At 38.1% G+C, this 24,527-nt stretch overlaps 1 protein-coding gene and 1 long non-coding RNA gene across 3 annotated transcripts in view; one reads left to right on the forward strand and one right to left on the reverse strand.

The window, feature by feature from the left end:
• Positions 1-1,164: 1,164 nt before the first annotated feature.
• Positions 1,165-24,527, forward strand: part of LOC108003639 (lateral signaling target protein 2 homolog) — a 67,261-nt gene continuing 43,898 nt past the window's right edge. For both annotated transcript variants that reach the window (XR_001767084.3, XM_017066049.3), the window contains exon 1: positions 1,165-3,299. Coding sequence is in view for 1 of the 2 variants with exons in the window: in XM_017066049.3 (XP_016921538.1) it covers positions 2,075-3,299 (1,225 nt within the window). In the remaining variant the exon portion in view is untranslated. The remainder of the gene's footprint in view (positions 3,300-24,527) is intronic.
• Positions 18,829-21,101, reverse strand: LOC133666543 (uncharacterized). The gene is made up of 2 exons (XR_009830796.1): positions 20,536-21,101; positions 18,829-19,117 (listed from the first exon to the last, which is right to left on the reverse strand). It is a non-coding gene; the product is annotated as an uncharacterized LOC133666543 (long non-coding RNA).

The following is a 24,527-nucleotide window of genomic DNA, read 5'->3' on the forward strand; positions in this document are numbered from 1 at the left end:
GATTCTCGGCACTCGGATCGCGGATAATAGTCTGTGTGTAATGGTCGCGAGATACCTTTCTAGGCCCGTTCCGGACGAGCGATGCTCGGCACCGCGTTGCTCAACCGACGATATCTCCCCTCCTTGCTTCGTCCGCGACGACCCTACACGACGATTCCGGAAACATGCTCGCCGTCGACCTCTGCGGGTGGCTTCCGCTTGTCCCGACCGATCGATCGCAATCGTATAGAAAAAAGGAAACACGAGGATCGATCGTGAAAGTCGGCTTTAACAGAAACGAATTTCTTCCTCCGTTCTTTCTTGTCCCGCGTTCCCATACATATAGGGAATAGTATCGAAACGAAGGTGTGGTTAAAAACTTGTTACTATAACGCGAATGGGACGTGGGAAATAGGGAACGAATTCTCTTATCTTGGAAAATGAAATAAAATGTATTTACGATTGTACGTGTCAAAATAAATTGGACCGATAATAACGCATCGTCCGTGCAGTACGATAAATCGTTAAATATAGTTTTCGCGCATACGCACAGGATTAAATAACGTTAAGCGGGTAGGATTTTTGAATAAATACGCGTGACGATGCGCGAAATTAAAAAAAAGGGGAAAAAGGAACCCGATGGGAAGAAAAGGATCGACGACAACAACCCTCACCCCCCTCCCTCCTCTCTAAATTCCAGTTTTTCGAGTCGAGCGGCACTTAGAAATCGTCAATCCGGGTGGGACGAAATCACGGTGGGCCCTCGTTAGGCGAGCTTTTCGTCGTGGAGGGTCAATCCCACGTTTCTTCGAGACGAGAGGAAGAGAAGGAGGCGAGGAAAGAAGGGATTACGAGAAGGTGGTGCGCAGCCGAAGAAGGTAGGGGGCGAGGAGGGACCGAGGCGGAGGATGGAACGAGGGGGAGGAAGATGGAAGAGAGTAAAAGAGGGAAGGACGACGACGACGACGACGACGACGACGACGAGGACGACGACGAAAGGGCCGAGTGCGTTAAAGGCCGGTCGCGCAGCGCCACGGGGACGTTAAGTACGTCTCGTAAAAATTCCATCGAGGCAGCGTCATTTTGCCGTGTCTAAGGGGCCACGGTTAAGCCTGGCCGGGCGGGAGGGGGAGGGGGCCTCGATAGGCAGGACTTACTCCGAGGCCGCCCACGGCCGACCGACTTGGCACGTCCCATCGGCAGAGGTGGCGCACGGACGTAGTAGGGGATTCGAACGATTCCCGTTCCCTCCTCCACGATCGCGTTCGAGGCGGTCGAGAGTGAAGTGCCTGCCCCTGCAGGAACACCGGCCCGAGATACCCGTCCCCGTACCATTTCGAGTCTCTGGCTTGGCCTGGCCTGATAGCGAGCCACCGAATCCTCGTAAGCTCGTTTATCCATCCATCCGTATTGACGTTTCGTTCCGACCAGACACGCTCGATACGATGCCCGCGTCGTACGCCCGTGGGATCAACGGACTGGTTCGAGCGTTGTGTGCTTCGTGATAGTGTCGAGACAGTTTCGCGCGTGTGGAACGTTCAAACGAGGGCAATAATAACGATCCACGTACCGTCACGTCTACTTTTTCGGGGAGCGGACTGTCGAACGACCCGATCCGAAGGAGGATCGAAAAGGTGCGATGATCGTTGTGGACTTGAGTTCTGTGCTTCTCGAGTTTCCCCTCTGAGTTCGGACAAATTGTGATTTTTCTCAGTTGTTGCCTCACCTGTGCGACAGGTAAGATCGATCGGGGAGAGGAGAGATCGTTTCGACGAGGAATTCGCCACGATGAAAGGCACGCAACGACGGAAAGTACTAGGTGCGGAGTGCGAGTCGTAGGAGTCGTTTTCGTGATGTAAGAGGGACCGTTTGAAACGATGACTGGGGACGATCGGCGGGAATTAACGATGACGGTGCATTGTTGAAAAGGGGAGAAACTGCGTCGACGAGTGTGTAGTTTCGCGCTAACAAGAATGATACCTGTTCGAATCGAAAACCCGGTGCGAAGATGCCGCGGCTAAGAGCAAATTTCGGTGCGAATCGCGGATATTGACGCGTGGACGGAACTCGTGAACGTTGTCCGCGCTTCACACGGATGCAACACCGTTCACTCTCGGCCGGTTCGAATCTCGATCGGTCGACCCCGGTTTCGAAAGAATCCACGCCGTCGCTGAGAGGAAGGAATCGATCGGAAGGAATGTGCACCACGGAAATGACGGAATCGTACACGATGTCACCGTCGACGACGGTGTCCTCGAGCGCCACGACGCCCGGCTGCTTGGGATCGCCGATCCACCGACGGACGCCTTGCAGAGGCTCCCCCGGCCGGGGCGACGTGCAGGACGACGAGGACGAGATCTCCGTTGGCTGCCCCAGCCCTTTGCCCCTGGTCGTGGTCGCGCCCGCCGCGGAGGAGGAGGAACGGTTGTCCCAGTCGAGGGAGGAATACGTGGACAGACTGAGCCCGCGAAGAAGTTATCCCAGGGAATCGGTGATCGACGACGAGGACAGTTACTCGCGCGGCGGCGATTACAGGATGTCGAACGGGAGAGGGCTTCGGGTCCACGAGGGTAGCGGCGGTGATTCCGTGACCACGTTGAGGGACGAGGAAGAGGAGGAGGAGGACGACGAGGAGGAAGTGAACAGTAGGACTAGCAGTAACGGTGCGTCGGGGGCAGGTGCCGCGGACGATTACTTCAAGCCTCTGAAACGTTTGAAGATGGTGCAGATGCAGCACTCGGACGAGGAGGACGAGAGGGATCGGGACACGAACGAGCGCGGGGTTAAGTCTTTCAGCATACTGGACATCTTGTCGCACAGACCCAAGGCGAAGATCGTGCGCCCCTGGGACACGGTCGAGTCGAATCACCACCATCTCAACCATCACCACCACCGCCACCACCTGCAGCAGCAGCAGCAGCAGCAACAGCACCACCTCCACCACCACCATCACAATCATTCCACGCCGCCCAGGGATCTGTCCTTGATGGGCATGTCTCTGGCGTCCATGTCAGCTGGCTCGATCAGCGAGCCACCTCTCAGCAGCTCCTCCTCGTCCGGGAGGAGTTCCGTCTCCGATTCCGGAAGCCCGGATCCGTTGGGCCATCATCATCACGGCATGCATCACGGTATGCATCCGAGCTTGCATCATCCGGTGTTGCAACAGCAGCAACAGCAGCAACAGTTCAAGAGGAAAACGTCGCAGCAGCACGGCTCCCAGAGCGGGCATCATGGGAAGAGGACCACGGGACAGGGGAGTCCTTTGGACGCGTTGTTCCAGATGACCAGCAAAACTTTCGACGCCGGTGAGCACAGTCAAGGTGAGCGTTTTCTTTTCTCCCCTTTTCTCTTTCGATCCAGCGTATTTTTTCGTAACGTGCGTACGTATGTACGAGGAGGTTGGTATCGTCGAAGGAGGATAACGTGCACGCGTAAAACGTTAGGTTGTGCATTCGTTGCGGGAAGAGAATCGTCGAAGAGTATCGTGCACGCGTTGAAAATAGGAATTATTACAGAAGCATGATGGGGCAAGTGATTACGTGTGTCGTATTTCAGCCGCGGTATGTGCACGTAGTCGCGATATGTGTCGGTGTTAACCGATGAAACAATGCCTGGCAACGTGTTTCATTCATACATGCAAATTCTCCCGCCCGAGAGAGAGAGAGAAACGACTGTTAATAGAATCGAATAATGGAACGGCCTCTTTAATTAATAAACGACGGAAGTTTGCTTTCGTTCGCCCCCCTCCCTCCTCCCCGCCCCCGTCATCGATGAACGGAGACGGTTAATTTCGATCGACGCTGTCGAAAATTTATTCTTTCTCCGCCGAGAATGTAACCATCCAATACCTTTGTATCCTTGATTCGTTGTTTCTTATTGAATTGAATTAAAAGTTGAAAGTTTTCGAATCATCGGGGAATAATAATAATAATAATAATAATCAGATCGGATCGGTTGTTTATTTTTTACGCGAAATTACACGAGGTCTTCGTTCCAAAACGATTTATTTTTTTAACCGTTGACAATTTATATTCTCCAATGAGACACGTGTGCAGTAACGGCTAATTTTCGCGCGAACGAAATTATGCATTCACCGAAACGGTCGTTAACGAGTAAGACAGTTGGTCGTCTTTTTTTATTTGATGTTTCAGCAATTAGCGAGCGAATAGTTTATGCTAGTAAGCCATCGAGGCGCCGCTTCGTTAAATAGGCTCGGTTACAGTATTTAGAAACAGGGGACGCGTGCACAAGGCTCGCCGAGCTCGTACAAGTGCTACTTTCCAGAAGCACGTTTCCACGAACGCTAATAATATTAGAAGCTGCTGTTACCGCCTGTTCCAAGATGCATCGTAATTGAACGACGATGACATTTTTCATCGTGGCTTTGTTCTCCCCGCACGACAGCTCGTTTCTCAGACAGCATTCATCGATATTCATCGAGTCCGGTTTATTCTACCCATCTCGTTTCTCGTAACAAAACGAACAAAAGTATTAATCTTGTGGTGGTAGTAGTAGTAGTAGTAGCACAGATCGCGATCAGATCTGTTTTCACGATTGATTAGCGCGCACGAGGGACGCGTCGCCGATGAAAACGTATCGATCGTTGTTTATTACGATAATTCACGATAAACAAATTGAACGACGAGTAATTTTGATGTCGTTGACCCCGCGCAAACGCGGATAAATGTCCACTTTCTGAAAATTTAATTGTATTCCGTAATGTCGAAAAGTTAATGGCAATTAATTTTTTTAGAAATCGAATGATTTTTCTTCTTTTCTTTTCTTTTTTTCGCCGCACAATCGCCGATATATTAATCAAGCGAATTTAAATAATTTCTTTTCGACGCTTTTTCTCGCTCTTTTATTTTTCGAGGAATAAAATGGACGGAGAAAAAGGCCGATTGTAAAAGTTCTTCTCGCCTGATAATCGAAACGTGTCGTTTGGGATCCCTCGGGATCCCTAATGGAATTATAATTTCCTCGAGGAAGCGGTAAACACGAGAATATCCTCGCCCATAAGGAAAATTTCCGCCCCTGGTGACGGACTAACTCTAAAAAAAAATTGGATTTACCGATGATATCCTTGGAAATCGGCAACGCAACCGAGAGAGCCAGCCCCGGCCAGCCTGTAATCTTAGCCCCAAATCGTTTCTTTAATCCAATTACCTGGCGCGGTAAAAGCTAGCAAACACAAACTTTGGCCTTTTCCCCGAAAGTCTTGTCTCTGGTTTCTCGAATGGAGGAAGAGAGAGAGGATTGTAAAAACCCCAGTTTTTCGTAACCCGGACAAGAAGGTAATCCGCCAGAGATCTCGAGGATCGAATCTTGGCATCGTTGGCGGGATTAAATGTGGCGGAAAAGAGACAGAAGGCTGTTCTAATCATCGTAAAATTAAGGGTTTATGAAAAGAATTGCAGGAGCCTTTTCCCATGCTCTCATCTCCTCCAACCACCTTCGAACCTTCGACGTCCATCCTCGTGATCGTCCATTGTTTACCATAGCCTCGGCAAATTGTTTTACAACACCGTGGCTCATGCTGCGCGTTTGCCTTCGTGTTTGCTCGGGAAAAAGGAAACGATTTCTTTTTTTTTTCCTTTCCTTTTCTTCTCTTCTCTCTTCCCTTTAAAGCCCGGCCACGTAAACAACACGAGTGAGTTCTTCCTCGAGGCTGGCCGTCCAAAGCGGATTTCGGAATATTTTCAAACGTTCGTTCTTATTGCTCTCACGAACAGATGCCAACAGAGGTATTGTATCTCTCCGTACCCTTGAAACGTAACGTTGCGCTCTGTCGATGTAACACGATACACGCGTATTTTTGTTTTCATGTTCCGCAAGGACACGTATTTCGTGATAAACTCCAACGGACGAAAATAAGAAAGAGAAGAGGAAAAATAAAAATAAGAAGAAGAAGAAGCAAGCTATCCTCGGGAGATTTCAATAATCTTTGTCACGCCGGTGGCACGATAATAACAAGGAAAAACGGTGCCGCGGGTCCTTAGACAGCAGGATTGTTCGGGCATCAAAACGTCGTTCATCATTTTCATACCGCGCTTCCGTCCCTCTCTTCCCCCTCCTCGTCCAATTACTCCCTTGATCCGTGTACAGTGGCGGTAGCGTAGGAAGAAAAAATTTCACGACGAACCGTTGTCGGTGGTGTACGAGAGATACAACGGCTCGAGAGAGCGTTTAAGGAGGAGGAGGAGGAGAGAAAAAGAAGAAGAGGAAGAAGGAGAAGAAGAAGAAGAAGAAGAAGAAGAAGAGAGGCACGAAGAGGAACATCGCCTCGTCGTTCCCCGACGAAAGGACAGTTTGGCATTACTTGTTCGAGGGGCGCGTAAGAGGCGCGTATTATCCTTGTACAAGCCGTGGAACCGCGCACACGTTTCGTCGACTGGCCTCGGCCATTCCCGTCCGTGTGTCCCTGGTGGGACCAGTGCAGTAATTTTAGGCCCTACCTATACAACGATATACGAGTAATTTATTATGTGGCGCGGCGAGAGCATATGTCTCATTTGCATATAGCGTGATACAGAAAACGCGAGCCACCACTTCCGACGGCGGCGGCGGCGGCGGCGGCCGATTCGTGAAACATTTCGACAAAGGGTTGTCCTTGTCGCTTCTTTTCCTCCATCCCTTGTACGATGACCGACACCCCGTGACCGAATCTGGAGGATCTGGAGGATTTGGGGAGAGAAATAATGCTAGTTTTCTTCGATCGTTTATCCTTTGATATCCAAGTTGTTTGTTTTCGAAGCGATTGAGATTAGATTTGGGATATTATGAATTTTATTCGTCTACGTTTGTACGCGCGTTAAATCTTTGTATAAGTATTTTCTGGATTTTCTTTTGCGAAATTTGTTTCGCGACTTGCGATTAATAAAATAGAAATCGTCAAATTGAATAAAAGGTTCGATAATAAGTAGAATTTTGTTCATCTTTGAGAGTCTAGTTTATATAATTAAAAAAGCGACGAAATAATTTTAAGTCGAAGAGAATTTGCATAAATATTATGTTTCAAAAATAACTTATAATATTGAAAATGAAAGTGATCTTAAAATGTCAGGATTTAATTTAATAAAATTACCATACAGATATCGATGTATTTACATGTGAAAAATGAGTAAATTCGTATTTCTTTCCGAGTCTTGATCCATATTTTTCATTCAGAATTTGAGACAGTTAATGAATATTACGAACGATATTTTTCTTGTCTGAAACATTCTTCAATCAATGATCTTCTTCTCAATTTTAATATCTTTTAATTTATCTTTTATTAATAATGAAACTCATCTTACATAAACATTCTTATCGTATCATATTTTTTTCTCAAGGCAAAAATTAATTTCTACAATCTGTATTAATTTTTGACGTTAAATTTATCGATGCTTACAATAAACTTTATTCACTGACATTCATTTTGACATATAATTTTATAAAAGATGTTCCATGTTATTTCTAACATTTGCTATAACAATAAATTAATTATTTCATATAAATTGTGCAGGAAGAATTACAATCACAATAAAACTTTATTGAAAGTAAGTAGATTAAATCAGTTATCGGCAAATAAAACTCGAACTGGCGAATTGAAACAAGTCGATTAGTCTTTGTACCTGTTCTTTTTTTTTTTAATTTTTCTTTGTTTGCATAAATGACTGACTCATAATTATATTTATGAATCGTCTTCGAAAGATTAAGTTCAATATTTTCATTTATCAAAAGAAATGCGAAATGAAAAATGAATATCACGGATTAAATCAATTGGATAAATATATCTTATTTTGCAAATAAATATACTGTGGACGTTCGTAATTGGATTTATGTAATATCTTTCATATATTTTGCATGTAAAAAAAATACAATTGTTTTAATATGTAATATTTAATTTTGATATATCGAGATGTCGATTTATTGAGAGTATTCTATTCAAAACAAGTCAACATTAACAAATGGATAAAGCGAAATAGCAGATAAATATTTCATGCTTCTTCTCTAAAGAGATATTGGTAATTGTTATGCGATAAATAGATGAAATTAGATAAAAGAGTCAGAATTGATTCGATATGCAAATATTGTTGCTCGCAAGAAAAAATACATTCTTGAGTAAAATAATAGTAAACGTTACAATTTTCAGTGTTTCTCGAGATTTATCCAAAATTTACAAATTTGATTTACAGAGATACATCGCTTTGAAGTTATTCCATTTTTAACTTATCAACGAAAACGAAGGAATTTATGAAGATTCTAATTTTTATTTTTTCAAGTAAAAGATTAATAAATTAAAAATGTGAATTTATATTCTTCAAATATCAAATTCAAAATACTTTTCAATAAATACTTTTTTTGGCAAAAAATATCCTGTAATGATAAATCAAATTCAACTTCAAAGAACGATAGTATTATACAAAAAAAAGAGACAAAACGAAAATTAATTTTATTATTTGAAAAAGTATATAGCAAATATTATTATTTTATATTACTATATCTATTTATTTTCTAAATTTAAAGCAATAATAAGAAATTTTCTCAGCCAGATTCGGATTCATGCACACAAAAATACGTTGATTTATGCTTTTAGATATTATTTCGTATGGTATAATAATTGACCAATCAAGTGCAAGTAACGTATCAATATCAATAAAAATCAATTTTATAGCGACTTAGATAATAATAACTTTAGTGATATAACGTGAAAAAAATTTTCTCGAAAAATATAAAGATGAATGAATCCAATATTCTAGGAAAAATTATGCAAAATTATTAGATAGAGCACTATACTTCTTTCTGTAGATTTCTGTAGATGAAATTTCAACGCCGGTTGTTATATTGCTAATTTAGTTATTGGAAAAATTTGAGAATGATTTGAGAAAATTTGAGTAATGCTTGTTGGAACAAACTAATAACGCTATTATTTGTCGATTCGAAAATTCGATTTATAGATATAAATAGAAAAGACGAAAGAGTTTTATTCGTGATGATAAATAATGCATATAATATATCAAAAATTGGCAGAAATTTTAAAATTATTTTTTATCGAAAAATTAAATAAATAGATTAATAGAAGAAGGACGAATCCATTTTTCAACAATCAACGGATTAATTTCTATAGAGGAAGTAAGTATTTTTGAAAGTCTATAAATAACGTCGAAATTTACGAAGAGAAAATCTTAAATATTCCATTCCTATCTCAGATAGTCATAACAAGATGGAAAACTTGATTAAAAACGATATTATTTTATAAAAAGTATTTAGAAACTGTTAGAAAGGTATTCGTTTAATCTTAACAATATATTTAATTTTATGTATATATTTTATATTATTAATATTATATTTACACGGTGTTATTTCTAAAACAAGTAAAGTTAATGAGAAAGAGCATTGATTAAAGTTGTAAAAGAAATTTTTAAGTTGGAAAAATTTACATCAAGATTTGGCATATACTGAAATTTAATTTCCTTTTGAACAATATGAAAAAAATTAAAAGAAAAATAAAAAACCTTTAGTTTCATTGCTAAAAATAATTAACGAAATTTTTGGAGAAAAATTACACAAAAATGGAATATTAAGGGATACAGAAAAGCTACAATTTATGTATAAAAATTGTAAATATTTTAAATAATAGATATCTATATCTATATCTATAAAAGAATTATCTATAAATGTTTTAACATATAATATTGAAATTTAATCATATCATTTAATCGTATCTCGCGATGTATAAAGATGTACTTTCTGCTGGCAAATTACTTTTTCAGATGATATCATTTTACAATAAAAATATTTCAAAAAAACTATTATATATTATGATGCAGAATGATAAATAAAATGATATAATAAATAAAATAAATAATAATTTACGTTATATATGTACAAATCATATAAATACAGTAGCATTTTTATATATTGTGGCATATGTTTAAATATTTCTTCAAATTTTTGTATATATTTTACAAAAAAATTTGCATAAAAAGTCGATGAATAAAGTGGAATTATTTTGAAAAAATAAAATAGCAGGAATTTCCAGAAAACTAAAATCTACCACTCTATACCTAGACATATAAAATTTCACGAATGAATGCCATTAATGTGTATCAATCGATCATTATTTTGAAAAAATGAAATTATAGAAATAACAATTTTCCAACAATCTATGCTTCATTACACGTTTGAACATTTAAAAAAAGAAAAAAATCCACGAATTTTGATATTTTCGCGAAAAGAAATTTTCCATTTAATTGAAAACACGAGATGAATTCTAACTCGAGACGTGAGAAATCTCGCATCAGCCATTATGATTGATGTCCGTGGGAACGTTAATTTATTCACAAACACCTCGTAACCTAATGATCGATTCGATAACGAAGGGATCACGGCCGCTGTTCGTTACGAATCGCCTATATATTACCCGAGAAGGAGAAGGAGAGGAGAAGGGGGAGGGGAGGTGTTTTATCAATTTTATATTTCGTCCGAAATGCTACTTTTTAGCGGCGCGTAAAGGCGTTCGTTCGCGGCACGGTGGAGAGGAGAAAGGAGGCAAAAGAGAGGAAAAGGGGAATGGCTCGCCTCGGGCAACGTGGTATAAAAGCCGGTGCGCCTTCGCTTTACGCAATTTATGATACGTTCTTTAAAAGGGCTAACATTAGGCAAAGAGGCAACAACTGCACGGGCCATTACGATGCTCCGTGATTGGCCGCACGCGTATTGAAAATCGGCCGAAATTAACGAAAGTCTTTTCGCCAAATATAAAAATTAGGGACGGTTGATTAGAAACTCTTCGAGACGCAACACAGTTCGCAAACTTCTCGAACATTTTGCCACTTTTTATAAAATAAATTTTCGAAAGGTAAGAAATAACTTGCGCGGAAGAATTAAATTTTTCTTCGAGGATAAAGGATAACGAGTTAATTAATAGTATTGGCTGATCGAACGAAGCTGAATCGGAAGAATATCAGAAAAATTTTAATTTCTTGGCCAAAATAATCATTGGAGAAAATAAACGAGGAATAGTAAAAATAAAATATTATATATAAATTCGTAGTTTTCATTTTAACACTAAGAATAAATAACAATGAGAAAATAAAATAAAAAGACACCATAATGCAAGGCATAGAGTACTGGCTTTCTATTCGAATCGGCAGATTAAATTTTTGTTTTGTATTCTTTCTCTTCACATTGAATAAAAAATTGAATTTTCTTGATTTCTCATCTCTCACAATTCACTTTTTAATTATTTCCATTATTCCATAGAATGTTATACTTGAAGTATAAGGATTCCACAATTGGCACAATTCGAATATTTTTTAAAGAGACCGACAAACATTACGAATGTGATTGGCTATATGCACGATGAAAATTAATTGCAATTCATTTCTATTATTTCAGAGGCTTTCAAGTCTTTTATATATTCGATTATCGACAAAATTATGATATACCAAAAAAAGATGCATTAAAAATTAAGAAAAACTGGTCGAAAATCGAGATATAAACCCATCGCTCAAATCTGAATTATAACCGTTCCTTTTGCCGAACATAGAAGAACGCGAATAAAACCTAAAAAAAAGAAAAATATATTTCCCGATATATATATTTACATCTTCCCCAGTTGTTGCTATCCCAAACCGTTCGAAAAATCGTCGATTTCTCACGTTCCAGAACCAACGCAGAATTCGATCATTTCCATTACCCGGTGAGTTTTGAGACTCCGCTGGGGATCTCGTAGCTGGTTCTTGTGCGCCGCGACTAGTTCCCTTCTTTACCCCGTGCCACCCGGAATACGCATAAAATGTGTTGTTCACACGGGAGCGATCAAGGTCCGGCCGAGGAGGCGGTCAGGCGGTCAAGCTACTCCTCGCCGCCTTCTCCGAGGGAGAAGCTCGGTTGCGGTCTCGGGACCAGAATTACGAGGAATGATATCGAATCGAATCGCTCGTAATATTATTCGATACGTGTTCCATTACCGGCCAACCCTTTGCTTCGGGATTCAAATTAGATTACCGTCAGGTTAGGTATCATACGTATATCCCTCGTGTCCCGCTACGCTCGTGTTCTTACACGTCCGTCGATATCTATATAAATTCATCCGTATGTATATATATATAGTATGCTGTACGTATACTGTACACGTGTACGCGTACTTTGGCGCGCAAGCGCACGAGCGAGAAATTGGTGCGTGTACGGGATCGAGGGAATAAGAAGAAGAAACGAAGGAACAGAGAGACGCGGTCAGCGAAGCCCGAGGCCCCCTACAACACGGTAGCCTCACGTATCCGCAATTTACTTCTGATTATTATGCTCTCTATACTTACGCGGCATTCTTATCTCGTCTCTCTCCTCATCTCTTTCGCCTCCCCACGGTATCGCCGCGTCTGCCCCCTCTTCCCCATTTGTCGCGGGCTTCCACGCCGCGGGAATCGAGGCAAATATCGATTTAAGATGATACCCGATCGTTAGATTCTTTATCGATCGACGCATTCGGATCGATCTGCCGGCCGCCCGGGTTTCCAACTAGGCAGCTTTTATTTTATTCCATCTACTCTCGCTGCTCCTTCGAGTGTACTCGGAGTGGATATAATTTTTTTTTTAGGAATGTGAATTGTTTTTTCTTTTGCGACTCTTTAATAATATTCATCCGTGTTTAAGTTCGGATTAAAGAGACCGTGTATTGGTGTATATTTATTAATGGAATTATTACACTCGAATTGTATTTTTATTAATGAAATATGTAAGAGGGTTGAGAAAATTTTATAAAATTCAGAAGAAATCGATAGAATATTTTCTTTTTTGTAAAACGTAGAAAAATCTATCGCGATTCTTTTGCATAGAAGGGTATTGTTAAAGGTAAATTTAAATTCTAATATTGAAGTAATAAAGGAAAGTGAAAAAAATTTTAGCAGTTAAAAAAACCATTATCATCATTTTGTCGTAAATATTTTCCTCGAAATATAAAATAATTCATTAAAGAAACGTCTTCCATTAAAAATTCCCTTACCCAATCTATCTTGTCTTCTCATTAATTCGAAATAATAGAGGTCATACTGTATTCAAATCAAATATTGAAATTTAATGTATTCGAGTTTGAGCAAATACCAATAATTGAACGAGATAAGATTTTTGCTTCAAATTCCAACGTTTCCTTTTAGATATATAATATTTTTTAAAAAAATTTCGATTTTTTTTTTGACAAAAAAGGATCTTCCACAACAAGAAGTGATTATCAAAAAAGGATACATTTGTTAACCTATGTTTAATATAAGTAGAGTGTTACTCGTCCAAGCTTCAATTATCGAAAACACTACCGTACAGGTTTCTGGAAATTGGGACGGAGTTCTGATCGTGTTTCTGAGTTTATAACACTTTGATGCGTCTTATTACGTGTCAACAAGGGTTTCCTTTCCTCAGTTGTTCATCGCAAATTACAGAAAATTGCGTAATCGAAAAAGTTATTATCTTTCAGGAAGTTCGTGCACTCATCCTTTGAATTTTTCCCAAAAATTTTCAAAACTCATCGCGCGCTTCTTAATAACATTTATTAAAATCTTGTAATTCATGCTTCGAAGAGATTATAAATTGTCGATCAAACACCTATATTATCGTCTGACAAACTGGTTCGTGAAAATGAAATTTGCATATTATTTTTTACGAAAAAATTCGAAAAATTTGATCTTAATAAAAGTTTATATTTGTAGAGGATATAATACATTAAACGTGGAGTAATTTTCTCAGTCGAAAGAAAATCTGTGAATGAAATCAATCCTTCCAAAGCAATTTTAGCAATTTTTCATGTTTTTCGAATACAATTTTTTTATAAATTATAGAACAATTATATTCTCAACATTTTATTTTGTCGTCTGCAAAATTAAAATTATATTTAAAAGAAAACGAAAAGGAAAATCTCCTTAAAATACAATGCTTGATTAAAAATAACAAATCACTTGATAACATTAAAAAAGAAATGTTCAAATACTTTTCTATAATAAGGGACACCTTATTATAGAATAAACGACTTGATCATAATTTCATACATCCTTCGAGAATACGATTTTGTGATTAAAGGAGCGAGAGAAAATTTAGAGTAAGATTACATTGCACGATTAATTTACAAGCTCATTGAAATTAAAACAAATGCGGCGTGGAGCGGCAATTGATTCAGTCAGTTAATCCACGCAACCATTGTGACCTGTTCTCTATGATCCTTACGCAAAACGAGTGATTTATTGCGATCGAATATCTCTCCTTGTTTCCCTAATTAAAAGCAACGAAGATAGATGCGAGTACGACAAAGCATCGTTCATCTTGAAGTAAGATACGAGCCACACTTTTTATCGTATGTCTTTCTTCTGATTCGAATCGAGAACAAGGAAAGCGGATCTGAGTCGGCTTCTCTCGTATTTAATCTGTAATAAACTCAAGTCTTTCTACAGCATTCGTCTCGTATCTTTGCATTGTGTTCTATCGAAAAAAAAAAGAGAAATGTATAAATATCTAAAATATTTGTATCTTCGTTCTTTTTGATTCCAATAAAAAAAAGAAAAGAAAGAGAACAATAAAATTTCCTGGACAAATTACGCTTCTTTCCGAGAATCAGGGGCAAAGAGAAACAGGCTCGCTTCCATTAATAAGCCGTGTTAAACCAACGCCGATTCGGCTGGTTTAACTCACAAACGAGGAATCGATCGGCAAATTGTATCTGTCCGTTTGGTGTGCAACGATCCCCGGCTAGCCTTGCGTGTTTTTATCGGCTACCTGCTTCAACTCGCGCAATCGTTTCACATTTTCGTGTTTACCTCAAATTACTGCTCCACCCGAGTCGATTTTTTCCCCCTTTTTCTCTCGCGCGCGCTCAGATCGTCCTCCATCGAACGAGAACCGTGTTCCTTCGTTCGCGGAACACGCATAACCCAGGTTCATATCGGTTACTGTAATATTTTTGACGAGTACTGTATAATTTTTAACGAGTGTTTGAAATACGATTCATTTTTGTGAGGTGAAATAACAATGAAAATTGAGAAAAAAAGAAAACTTTATTCTTTGTAAAAAGGACGGAAAAAATAGAAAAAGATACAGATTTATTATGATAATAATGTCCCATACAATAGTTCCTCAGAATAAAAATTTATTTTTAATAAAAATAAACAACTTAACAAATGTTAATTTTGGAAAAATTTTCTTCTTTTCCTTAACCTTTCCCTTTTTTCACGAGAGAAAAATCCTATCAAGATCGTTTTCAATTAAAAGAAATAATTGGCTTCGAAAATTCGTTCGAAAATAATTATATCTTACACAGAAATGTAATCACAGTGTAATCAACACTACGTTACTGAATTGGCCATTTTATCAGATTTTAGACCCGATCCAGCGATTTGTACGCGCGACGATCCGCAAACTCGACCGCATCGTGCATCGCAAACAGCTCGCATCCCGATCCCAGGATTTCCTGCTTTTTGCTGCAGGGTCCAGTTCGCGGGACAATCGAGCGTAACGACCACGGCTGGGTTCTAAACTGCGAGCCGCGTATCGAACACGAGCGAACAAAAGATACCACGTTGTCGGATAACGATCAGAGTAGTGTATAACAGGTTTGTTGGACGAGGAAGCAATTGCAAACTCGATGAGTTCTCGTATTGCTCCAGGTTGTTTCCAAGAGATTCTTCGGAGTATTTGGTTAATCGTTTCCTCGATGTTATTTAATGAAATTAGTCACGTGAAGCGTGAGCACGGTATCTAGATTGCGAAACACGTGGAAAGATGTGATAGAGGTAAATCTAACGCGGTCCTTAATAATTTGCTCACAATAATGTAATAATTTTATTATGTAAATTAGAAATTGCTTTACGAGTTTATTATCCAAACTTGTTGAGATACAAGCATTAAAATTATTATCGCGAATGATAAAACTTTATTCATTTTTCTTATTTCTGATTTCTTTTCTCTTCTAGTTTCCGAAATTTTAATACTCTTTTGTTTTTTTGGAATATTCAGACAATTTGTGGAGAGAGATCATAATTATTTTTGAGAAGTTTGCGTTTAGAAATTAGAATACTCGAGGAAAGAATAAATTTCTTCCTATGTTCTTCGATTTCATATATTTCGAATCGATTTTAATTTGTAAATCTATATCGAGATAAATTTATACATAGTTTGGCTAATTTAAAATAATATTAGTTTTATTTTACTTCTGATTGAATTTTCGAAATTTTCTATCTTTTAATGTTACGTTAATATCTTTAAATAATATCATTTCGAAATATAAATATAAAAGTTTGTAAAAAATATGGGTTAAGATTTATTTATCAAGTTATATTAAATTCCATTATTTAACATTCCATCTATTGAAATATTTTAAATTATAATATTTGAATCATCATTCTTTCTCTCTATTTCAGTCGAAGCCAATGTGTTTAATTAAGAATTTAGAAACAAATTTAATTTGTTCGAAATATTAAAACACTTTAATTATCTTACATAATAATAATTATTATTGATTTTTAAAGTCATTAAAGAACTTTTCTGTTTTTCGACGAATTAAAAGTGTTTTTCGATATATTTTTATTTCTGAATACGATTATTAAACGATAATGCAAATGCGAATATTTTTACGATTAATTATCCCCGCTTCTTTTTTCTGCGCGTATTTATTCATTTTGATTGGTTCATTACAACGACAAACGATCAGCAATTAAGCTGAACACGATGTCGTATATCATCGCGTAACATAGTTGCTGTTGCAATTATCAGTCATAATAACGACAAGGTTGATGTCGTGTCTCGTGATTAACAATGTTTATGCTAATTATTCCACAATTAAATATCTATTTTTGTAATTCAAACTTACGAGTAATCGATCTTTTATTTATTCTTAGAGTCTAATCCTAATCGATTCATTAATTTTATAATTTTTCGAATTCGACAGGTTAATACAACACGTTGGTTGAATAATCTTATGAGAAAAAAGTCGACGAAGAGTTTGATTTAAGTATTGCATCGAGATGAATATAAATACGAGTTTTAATGTTCAATTTTTGGAAATGAGTTATAATTATTCGGTGTGAGTTTTAAGTCTCTAAACCCATATCTGAGTTATAGATACTAAATTTCACTTATAGAAATGCGAGTCAAGTGTCGAACGAGATAAAGTGCTAATTTCTTTCTTTCGGTCAGATTGAATTTGAGAAAATTATCTAAATAAAATGTTTGAATCTCGATAATTAAAATGAACAATATTATATGTTATGGTTTTGAGAATATCTGCCACCAATTTTAAATGGATATTCTGCAATTTCTGGATTCGTCAAAAGATCCTTTGCACCTTAGTCTTTGATTTTTTTTTTTGGATTAAGAGATTGAATTAAGAGATACTGTTATAGATTTTTACGAGTTTTAATTTCAGAATTATTTAATATATAACTTTTTTGTTCGGTAAAAGTGTAATTCTAAGGATATTTTTATCGGGTTTTTAATGCGATAAAATTTTAAACGAAACACATCGTTTATCTTGAATTGTCATCTTATGCTTTATTCCTGAACTACTTATCAATTAAAGCAGATTAAACAATTGGACGTAAGCAAAACATTTTTATTTTCAATCACTTCTATGAAAATTTTATAAAGGATTTTGCGATCAGATTTCGAACTACAATGTAAATTTCAATCTAACAAGCTGTTATTATCATGACGAAATTATAAGATTAATAACAAATTACACGATAATTTTACAATATTTATAGAAAATTTAAATGATTTCAAATAAATACATCAAATTATTGTATTCAAGTTATTACATCAATTTAACACATTGAAATATGTCATTTTATAACTATCTATTTTTTGAATAACTTGATTATTCCTTATATTCTTCATTTTTTACATCAAAAATTCTGATATCTGTAAATTCCATTTCTTATGAAAATAATTTTCCAATAATTTTCAATATATCGTAAAAATTTTCCCAATACCTTTTATCAATAACAATATCTTCCCGATCATCGACACACTTAAATTAATCGATACGCATATTATTATAATTATGAATACAAAACAAGATTTATAATAATTCGATCCGAAAGACGACACCGTTGCCAAACCCAACTATTATCCTCTCGTGCAATCCTCGAACATGACGCGTTTTCTCTTCGAACAGACACGCGTATTAGTCACGTTAAAGGGCCACTCGAATTTCCGGATCCTCCAACTTAAGTAACAGGGAAAGAGGATCTGGGGGAGAGAGAAAAAAAAAAGAGAAGAAAAAAAGAAAGGAAGACGAAGGGAAGATAAAAAGGAGGGTGGGTCGTTCGTTTCAAGTTGTTGTGACAGTTTGCCGAACAAACAAAACACCAGTCGCCCCACCCTCTCTTCGTCGAGAAAGAAAGAGAGAGAGAGAGAGAGACTCCGGATGCCGGCAGAACTTTTTACTCGGCAACCAGGCACCCCCGCTGCGTTAAGTGACCATTCGGTTTTCGAACAAGTGTGTGCTGCCTTTTCGACTAGACACCCGACTCTCTCTACTCGATTCCTCCGATTCTTAACCGAATGCAACGGCCCTGTCGCGTTTGTTATCTCGCCTCGAGATTGCTCAGTCGAGTAGATTCCTTCGACTCGAGCTGTTTCGGGCCCGGTGTTATTAGATTAGATCAGCTGATTCGTTGGTGACTTTGCTTTGGGGGAGGGGAAGTGAATATAAAAAATGATTAATCATTATAAATTATTCAAAAATATTTAAGTGCTGTCATTAAAAGTTACTTTAGTTTATTATATATATGTATATGCATTATTTTAAAATTGTTAATTTCTAAGATTTTTTTTATCTGAATTATTCATTTATCGTATAGGTACAATCTTGGAATTTAATGCAAATTATCGTGTAATTTTTTTTATTAAATCAATCGAATGTTCGTAACGTTTTGTGTGAAATTATTTATCGAGTTTGAAAAATTTAAAGATACGGCTGATATTTCTTTGCCTCTGTCGTTCATTTCAAAATTCTATCAAAACTTTCGTCCCAAAAGCGAAGTATTCCTTTTCTTCTCTTTTTCCAAGTTCCATAGAAACGAATAAAGGGACACATGCTGCGGAAATCTTGGGGCCAGCGAGCGAAATCGTGACACCGAGCGAAATGTTGTCGGATGACAGATGGCCCGAGGAGCTGGAAAATAACGGAGGATTCGATTCTTTTTTCGTGTGTACTCGTACACACGGGCCACCACCTCTAATCGAGGCAGTAGGGTTTATTAATGCACGCAAGAGCGTCTCGATCGGGTCTGGAAATTATGACGCTGTCGCGGTTCGTGATACTTTGTATTACGGGGTGGCTATCGTGCTAGCGAAATCACCGGGTATGAAGTTATAATAAAACGTCACGGCCGGTCAAATTGGACGCAAAGTGATGTTAATGATACCGTTTTAACCGGGGAAAGGGGTGAACGTAACGTGGCCGGTTGCGTTTTTCATTGAAAATTAAAAAGAATTTCCTTTCGAGGGGAGTTCGTGAAATTTGCTTCTTAAACGTTTCGATTGTCCGACGAAGGGACGATCTTTCAGCATCCTGCGATATTCCCGAGAGATCTGCAATTAGGCAACATCCTCTTTCGAGGACTCGCTATTATTCCTTCCTCCCAAAGTGATTAAGTCATTACGATTCGGTCGTTTTTTCGGTCCCGAGTCTAAAAAAAATATTGTATTTCAACGTTCGATTCAACATCGATGAGAAGATGGAAGGATGGAATATGGGTAGGAAATTCTGATCCGTGCAACGAGATTTGTGAGTTTAATCGTAAGATTAAAATATTGGGATCAATGTTGGAGAAGATTCTTGATTTCAGATCGATAGTTCATTGATGTTTCTATTAATCGCTTTTAGAAAATTAAACAAGTTATTTTGTAATTATTAATTGTAATCTTAACGTATCAATGAACATTTGAAACAAGCGTTTTTGATTACAAATTTACTAATAAATAGTAAAATAGATTTTAATTGCTCATTCAAATGTTAAGAATAAATTCGAAGGAAATTTGAATTATAATGAATTTGGAAATTTGTCTTATTTCATCTCTTTAAAGTTATTCGTTTCATATTACGTTCGAATTTCTACTTGCTCAACTTTATCTTACTCTAAAAATAACAAAAAACCCTTTAAGATTACAATATTTAACTATAAAATACATTTTCATTGATATATCTTGAATATAGCTATTCTAAAATTATCTGAGCAAAAAGAAAAAAAGAAAAAAGACTACGACTATTTAATTATTATATTAGTTGTTATATAAATTGGCATTTTCATGGCTTGATATCGAAATTATTAATAAAAAATTGAAAATTTGAAGCAAGATTCCAATACTAAGTGAAATAATTATATTCATAAAATTCTTTAAAAAATTGCGACTAACTTTTACAAAAATATAATTTCAATCCGTGCATTAATTTTTTTTCCACTTTCACAAATAAAACGATACAAATTGCAAGTTTTTTTTTTACCAACGATATGCTCAGAAGTGCATTTTCCATTCACATTTAAAGAATATTTAAAAGAAAGGAAAGAAGAGAGAGAGAGAATAACTTACACCACTTAACCGCCGAGAAAATTTTTCCCGTTCGGAGATCGAACCGGTCACCGAGAGAAACCCCCCCTCCCCCTCTTCCCTCCCCTCCCCATTTCTAACTCTCTCGTTCACGTGGCACAGGGGAAGACGGCGCGTTACGTTACAGCAAATCCCATTGGTGGGGCGCGTGTAATCCAGCCGCGCTCCTTCCGCCCCGAACGCTACGTTTAACTCCACCGATAACTCAGCGAAATTAGCGGGCGACGCGAACGCTATTGCGGCCGAATAATTCTCAATTAGTCGATCGCGGCTCGGCTAAGTCGTATTTATGCCGAGTCGTTCGAGCCGCCTCCGTCCAGGCAACCGCCGCCACCGCCTTTCGCCTTTATATTGCGCCGTGGCGGGAGATTTATGCGATCGATCCGTCTCAGTTTGCTCGTTGAGGATCCCCGCGTCCAATAATCACTCCGTCCGTTCCCCCACCCGTCCGTCAGCCAATCCCTCGCCCCTCGCTCCGCCGTGCAGGCGCACGGCCCGGCCGCGAAACGAGGCGAGGAGGGACACGCGCGGCCGAGGAAAATCGGTCCCGTGGCGACGGCCGCGTCCGGGGGGAATTTCCATCCGTTCCGTCTCTCCCCCCGGCGGGGAGGGGAGGGAGTGGGGGAGGTAGATGATCGCCGCGACCCTCCACGGCAAATAGAAATAAATTTCACGCGGATCACGCGACGAGCTGCGTATATTTCGATTCGCTCGAATTTTATTGAGCTCTCCAGCCCTTTTATTGCCTGTTGTTTTCGTCGGTTGATCCTCGGCTCATTCGATTCGAGTCCCGAGGTTGATCGGCAGGGGGAGGGGATTCGTGTCGAGGGTAAATGGGGTTGGGGGAGAAGTGTGGTTGTTGTTGTGCGTCCGGGAAGATTTATTTATTGGGAGAACGGAGATTTGACGAGAGTTGTATTTGTTATTCGTACGATCTGTATCTTTACGCACATGGTTTGGGAAATTTAGGTAGAGAGAGAAAGATCGAATTTGATCGTATTAAGCGTAAACTCGATATTCGTCAAGAGAGTATTTTTGAAAGAAATATTTTATACGAGTGGTTATTCGTATCTTCAAGAAGGAGTGTAATTTTTTTATATATGAAAATGTTTTACATTTAAATAAAGTTATTACATTTTAATTATGACATTTCGTTTTATGCCAAGATTTACATTGCTGTGTTGTTTATCTAAAACATAAAAATAAGTGATAATCTTAATCTATGTGATGTGAATATTGCATGTACTAAAAAGAAATATGTTTTAACGAAATGCCATTTGGAGGAGAAAAATCAATTTTATGAAATTTATTATATGTTATGAAATTTAATATTTATTAAAAAAAAAAAAAAACTAAATATTTTATTACGCACTATAAAAAGATATCTGTTCTATTAGATAATATGTAAAATTAAATTTCAAAGAAATTGCTTTATTTATTATTGAAATATCGTAAGCACCTAATTCGGAACAAATTGATTTCGATAGAAAATATACAGAAGCATGTTTGATACTTATTAGTTCACATTATTTATATCGGCTGAACGAAAAGGATTATTTTTTAAAAAATATACATTATATTCTACATATATTTTCTTTCTATTTTTGATTTGAACGTTCGTTGAAGTACGATAAAATAATAAGAAATGTCTCAAAAAAAATATTTAATTTCAATTTATAATTTTTAATCATCCTGCTTTATTCTACGTCGTTAGAAAAAAATTCTGTAATTTTATTCATTAAAATTCGTGGATAATTTTCTTTCTAACAAGATAATCCGTCGATGTAGAGTATTCGCAGTATGTAGCATTTAAATTCATACTTTGTATAAATATGTACTTTGCAGATATTTGGTGCGTGAGATCTCTCTATCTTCTTGCGTTTTCTCATAACGAAGCATGCATATGCATGCACACGTCAACTTCGAATGTAAAAATTCAAATTTAATATGCTGAATTCCGGCTAAAGATTATTAATTATAGATAAGATATATCATCATTATTGATACCTTATTAATACAATGTGTCGTTGATATTAACATTACAAGGCATTAATTAGTAAAAAAAAACAAAAAGAAAAATTATACTCAACACTTATTTCTTTGAAAAACTTGTTATAAACAGTATACGTATATGCAGTACATTTATATAAAATCTCGTCCCTCTGTCTGAAAGAATTTGCGAAATTTTTCATTTGGATCTCCAGATATAAAGATGCTGCTTTCTATTCGAATATTGTTATTAAAACCCAACATTCCTAGAATTGAACAACAGTAATCATGTTTGAATAATAAACGGATACGGAATTCACATTAGCGAGTTGTAATAAATAAATAACAAAAGATCAAATAGTGATTATAATTTTTATTAATCAATAAAATGCAAACAGAAAATTTAAATATCGTTTAACAATTTTAACACGTATAATAATAATAATAATTTCGTACCTATCTATCATATATTTAAAATACACGATTCACAACATACGTACATCCGTATCCATCCATAACCGAATACGACAAAATTCGAATAAAAATCATTCTACCATTCTTTCTTCTTTCTTCGCCTTAAAAATATCTTATCCATCGACTTATTCCGCCGATATCGTATAATTATCGATAACACCCAACTTGCGAGACAACGTGAAAAAAGAAAGAGGAAGAAAAGAAGCGAGCGAGTACTTACTACTCGAGTGGGAATCTTCCTAAGGCTTCTATAATAAGGTTTTACGGCCGGGGACGACGGGGCAACCACCGTTGAAATTGATTTTCGCGTGTCACGTATTTTTCGGCAGGGGCGAGAGCTGATTGTCAGAGGCGAGATGCCCGCAGCAGCGGCTCCTTTATGCCCCTCCCCTCCTCGATGCGCTCTCCTCCGGCCCTCGGCTGTTACCCACGAAAAAGGCCCACGGGAACACCGCAGAACGGGGCGACGAACACACCCGTTGAGGTGAAACGAAAAGAGCGGAAGATGAGGGGAGGGAAGAGGGAGAAAGAAAAGAGTTGAGGGAGCGCGGCGAGGCTGGGGGAGGAGGAGGAGAAAGAAAAGAGTGACGTAGAATAGAGCCATAAAGCCCTTTTCGGGGGCCTCGCCGCGCGTCAAACCGCGCGCTTTGCGCTCGCCTTCATTGTTTCGAATTCGAGACTTCCGTTCGAGAACTCCTCCCCCCTTCCCTCTCTTCTTGATCCTTGTTAGATAATAAAACCGAGCAGACGTCCCAAACAGGGGAGGGAGATGCGTCATGAATGAAGACGTGAGACTGGTCGTGAAATTGGCCAGCGAATGCATCGATTTCGAGGAAACCATCCTTTCAAAATACGCCTATTCTAATGTAATTAGGCCCCCGGTGAATTGCCACTCTTTCTTCCCTCTCCTTTTTTTTTCTCCCCCCCTCCTCTTCCATTCTTCTTCTCGCCCTTCCCTCTCTCCTCTTCCTCCTATTCCTTTACTCTTATTTCGCATGCAAATCATACGCCACTCGGCTGACGGACTTCCACGAAAGTTTACGGCCGTGCTAATTCCTCGCGGCGCGGAGGTGCTAAGTGAAACAAAAGCCCAGGGTCGCCTCGAATCGGCGAAGAAACGCGGCTTTTTTTCTTTTTTCGCCTCCGTATCGGACGCAACCGTGCACGTAAGCAAACGATCATATCTTGACCCGGATCGAACGACTTCCTGTCGTAATTTCGGTCGGCCGGCAACCAGATCGACGAGATCTACGACGTATTAGCGGCTATTGTTGATATCTCGTGTTTTCAACAAAGGACGTAAAGTACAGAGCGGAAGAGACATCGTTTTTTCAATTTCTCCAATTCTTTTTTTGTTTTGTTTAACTAACTAATTATTTGGATATGTTCATCAGATATATCAGATATATCGTGGTGTACTGGCGAATCAAAGAAAAAGAGTATCGTAGATAAAAAAATAAACATTTTCTATCTAAAATTTTATTTTCGTACGTGTATATTTTTATATGAAT

This window comes from Apis cerana, linkage group LG1, assembly GCF_029169275.1.
Source record: "Apis cerana isolate GH-2021 linkage group LG1, AcerK_1.0, whole genome shotgun sequence".
Lineage (NCBI taxonomy): Eukaryota > Metazoa > Arthropoda > Insecta > Hymenoptera > Apidae > Apis > Apis cerana.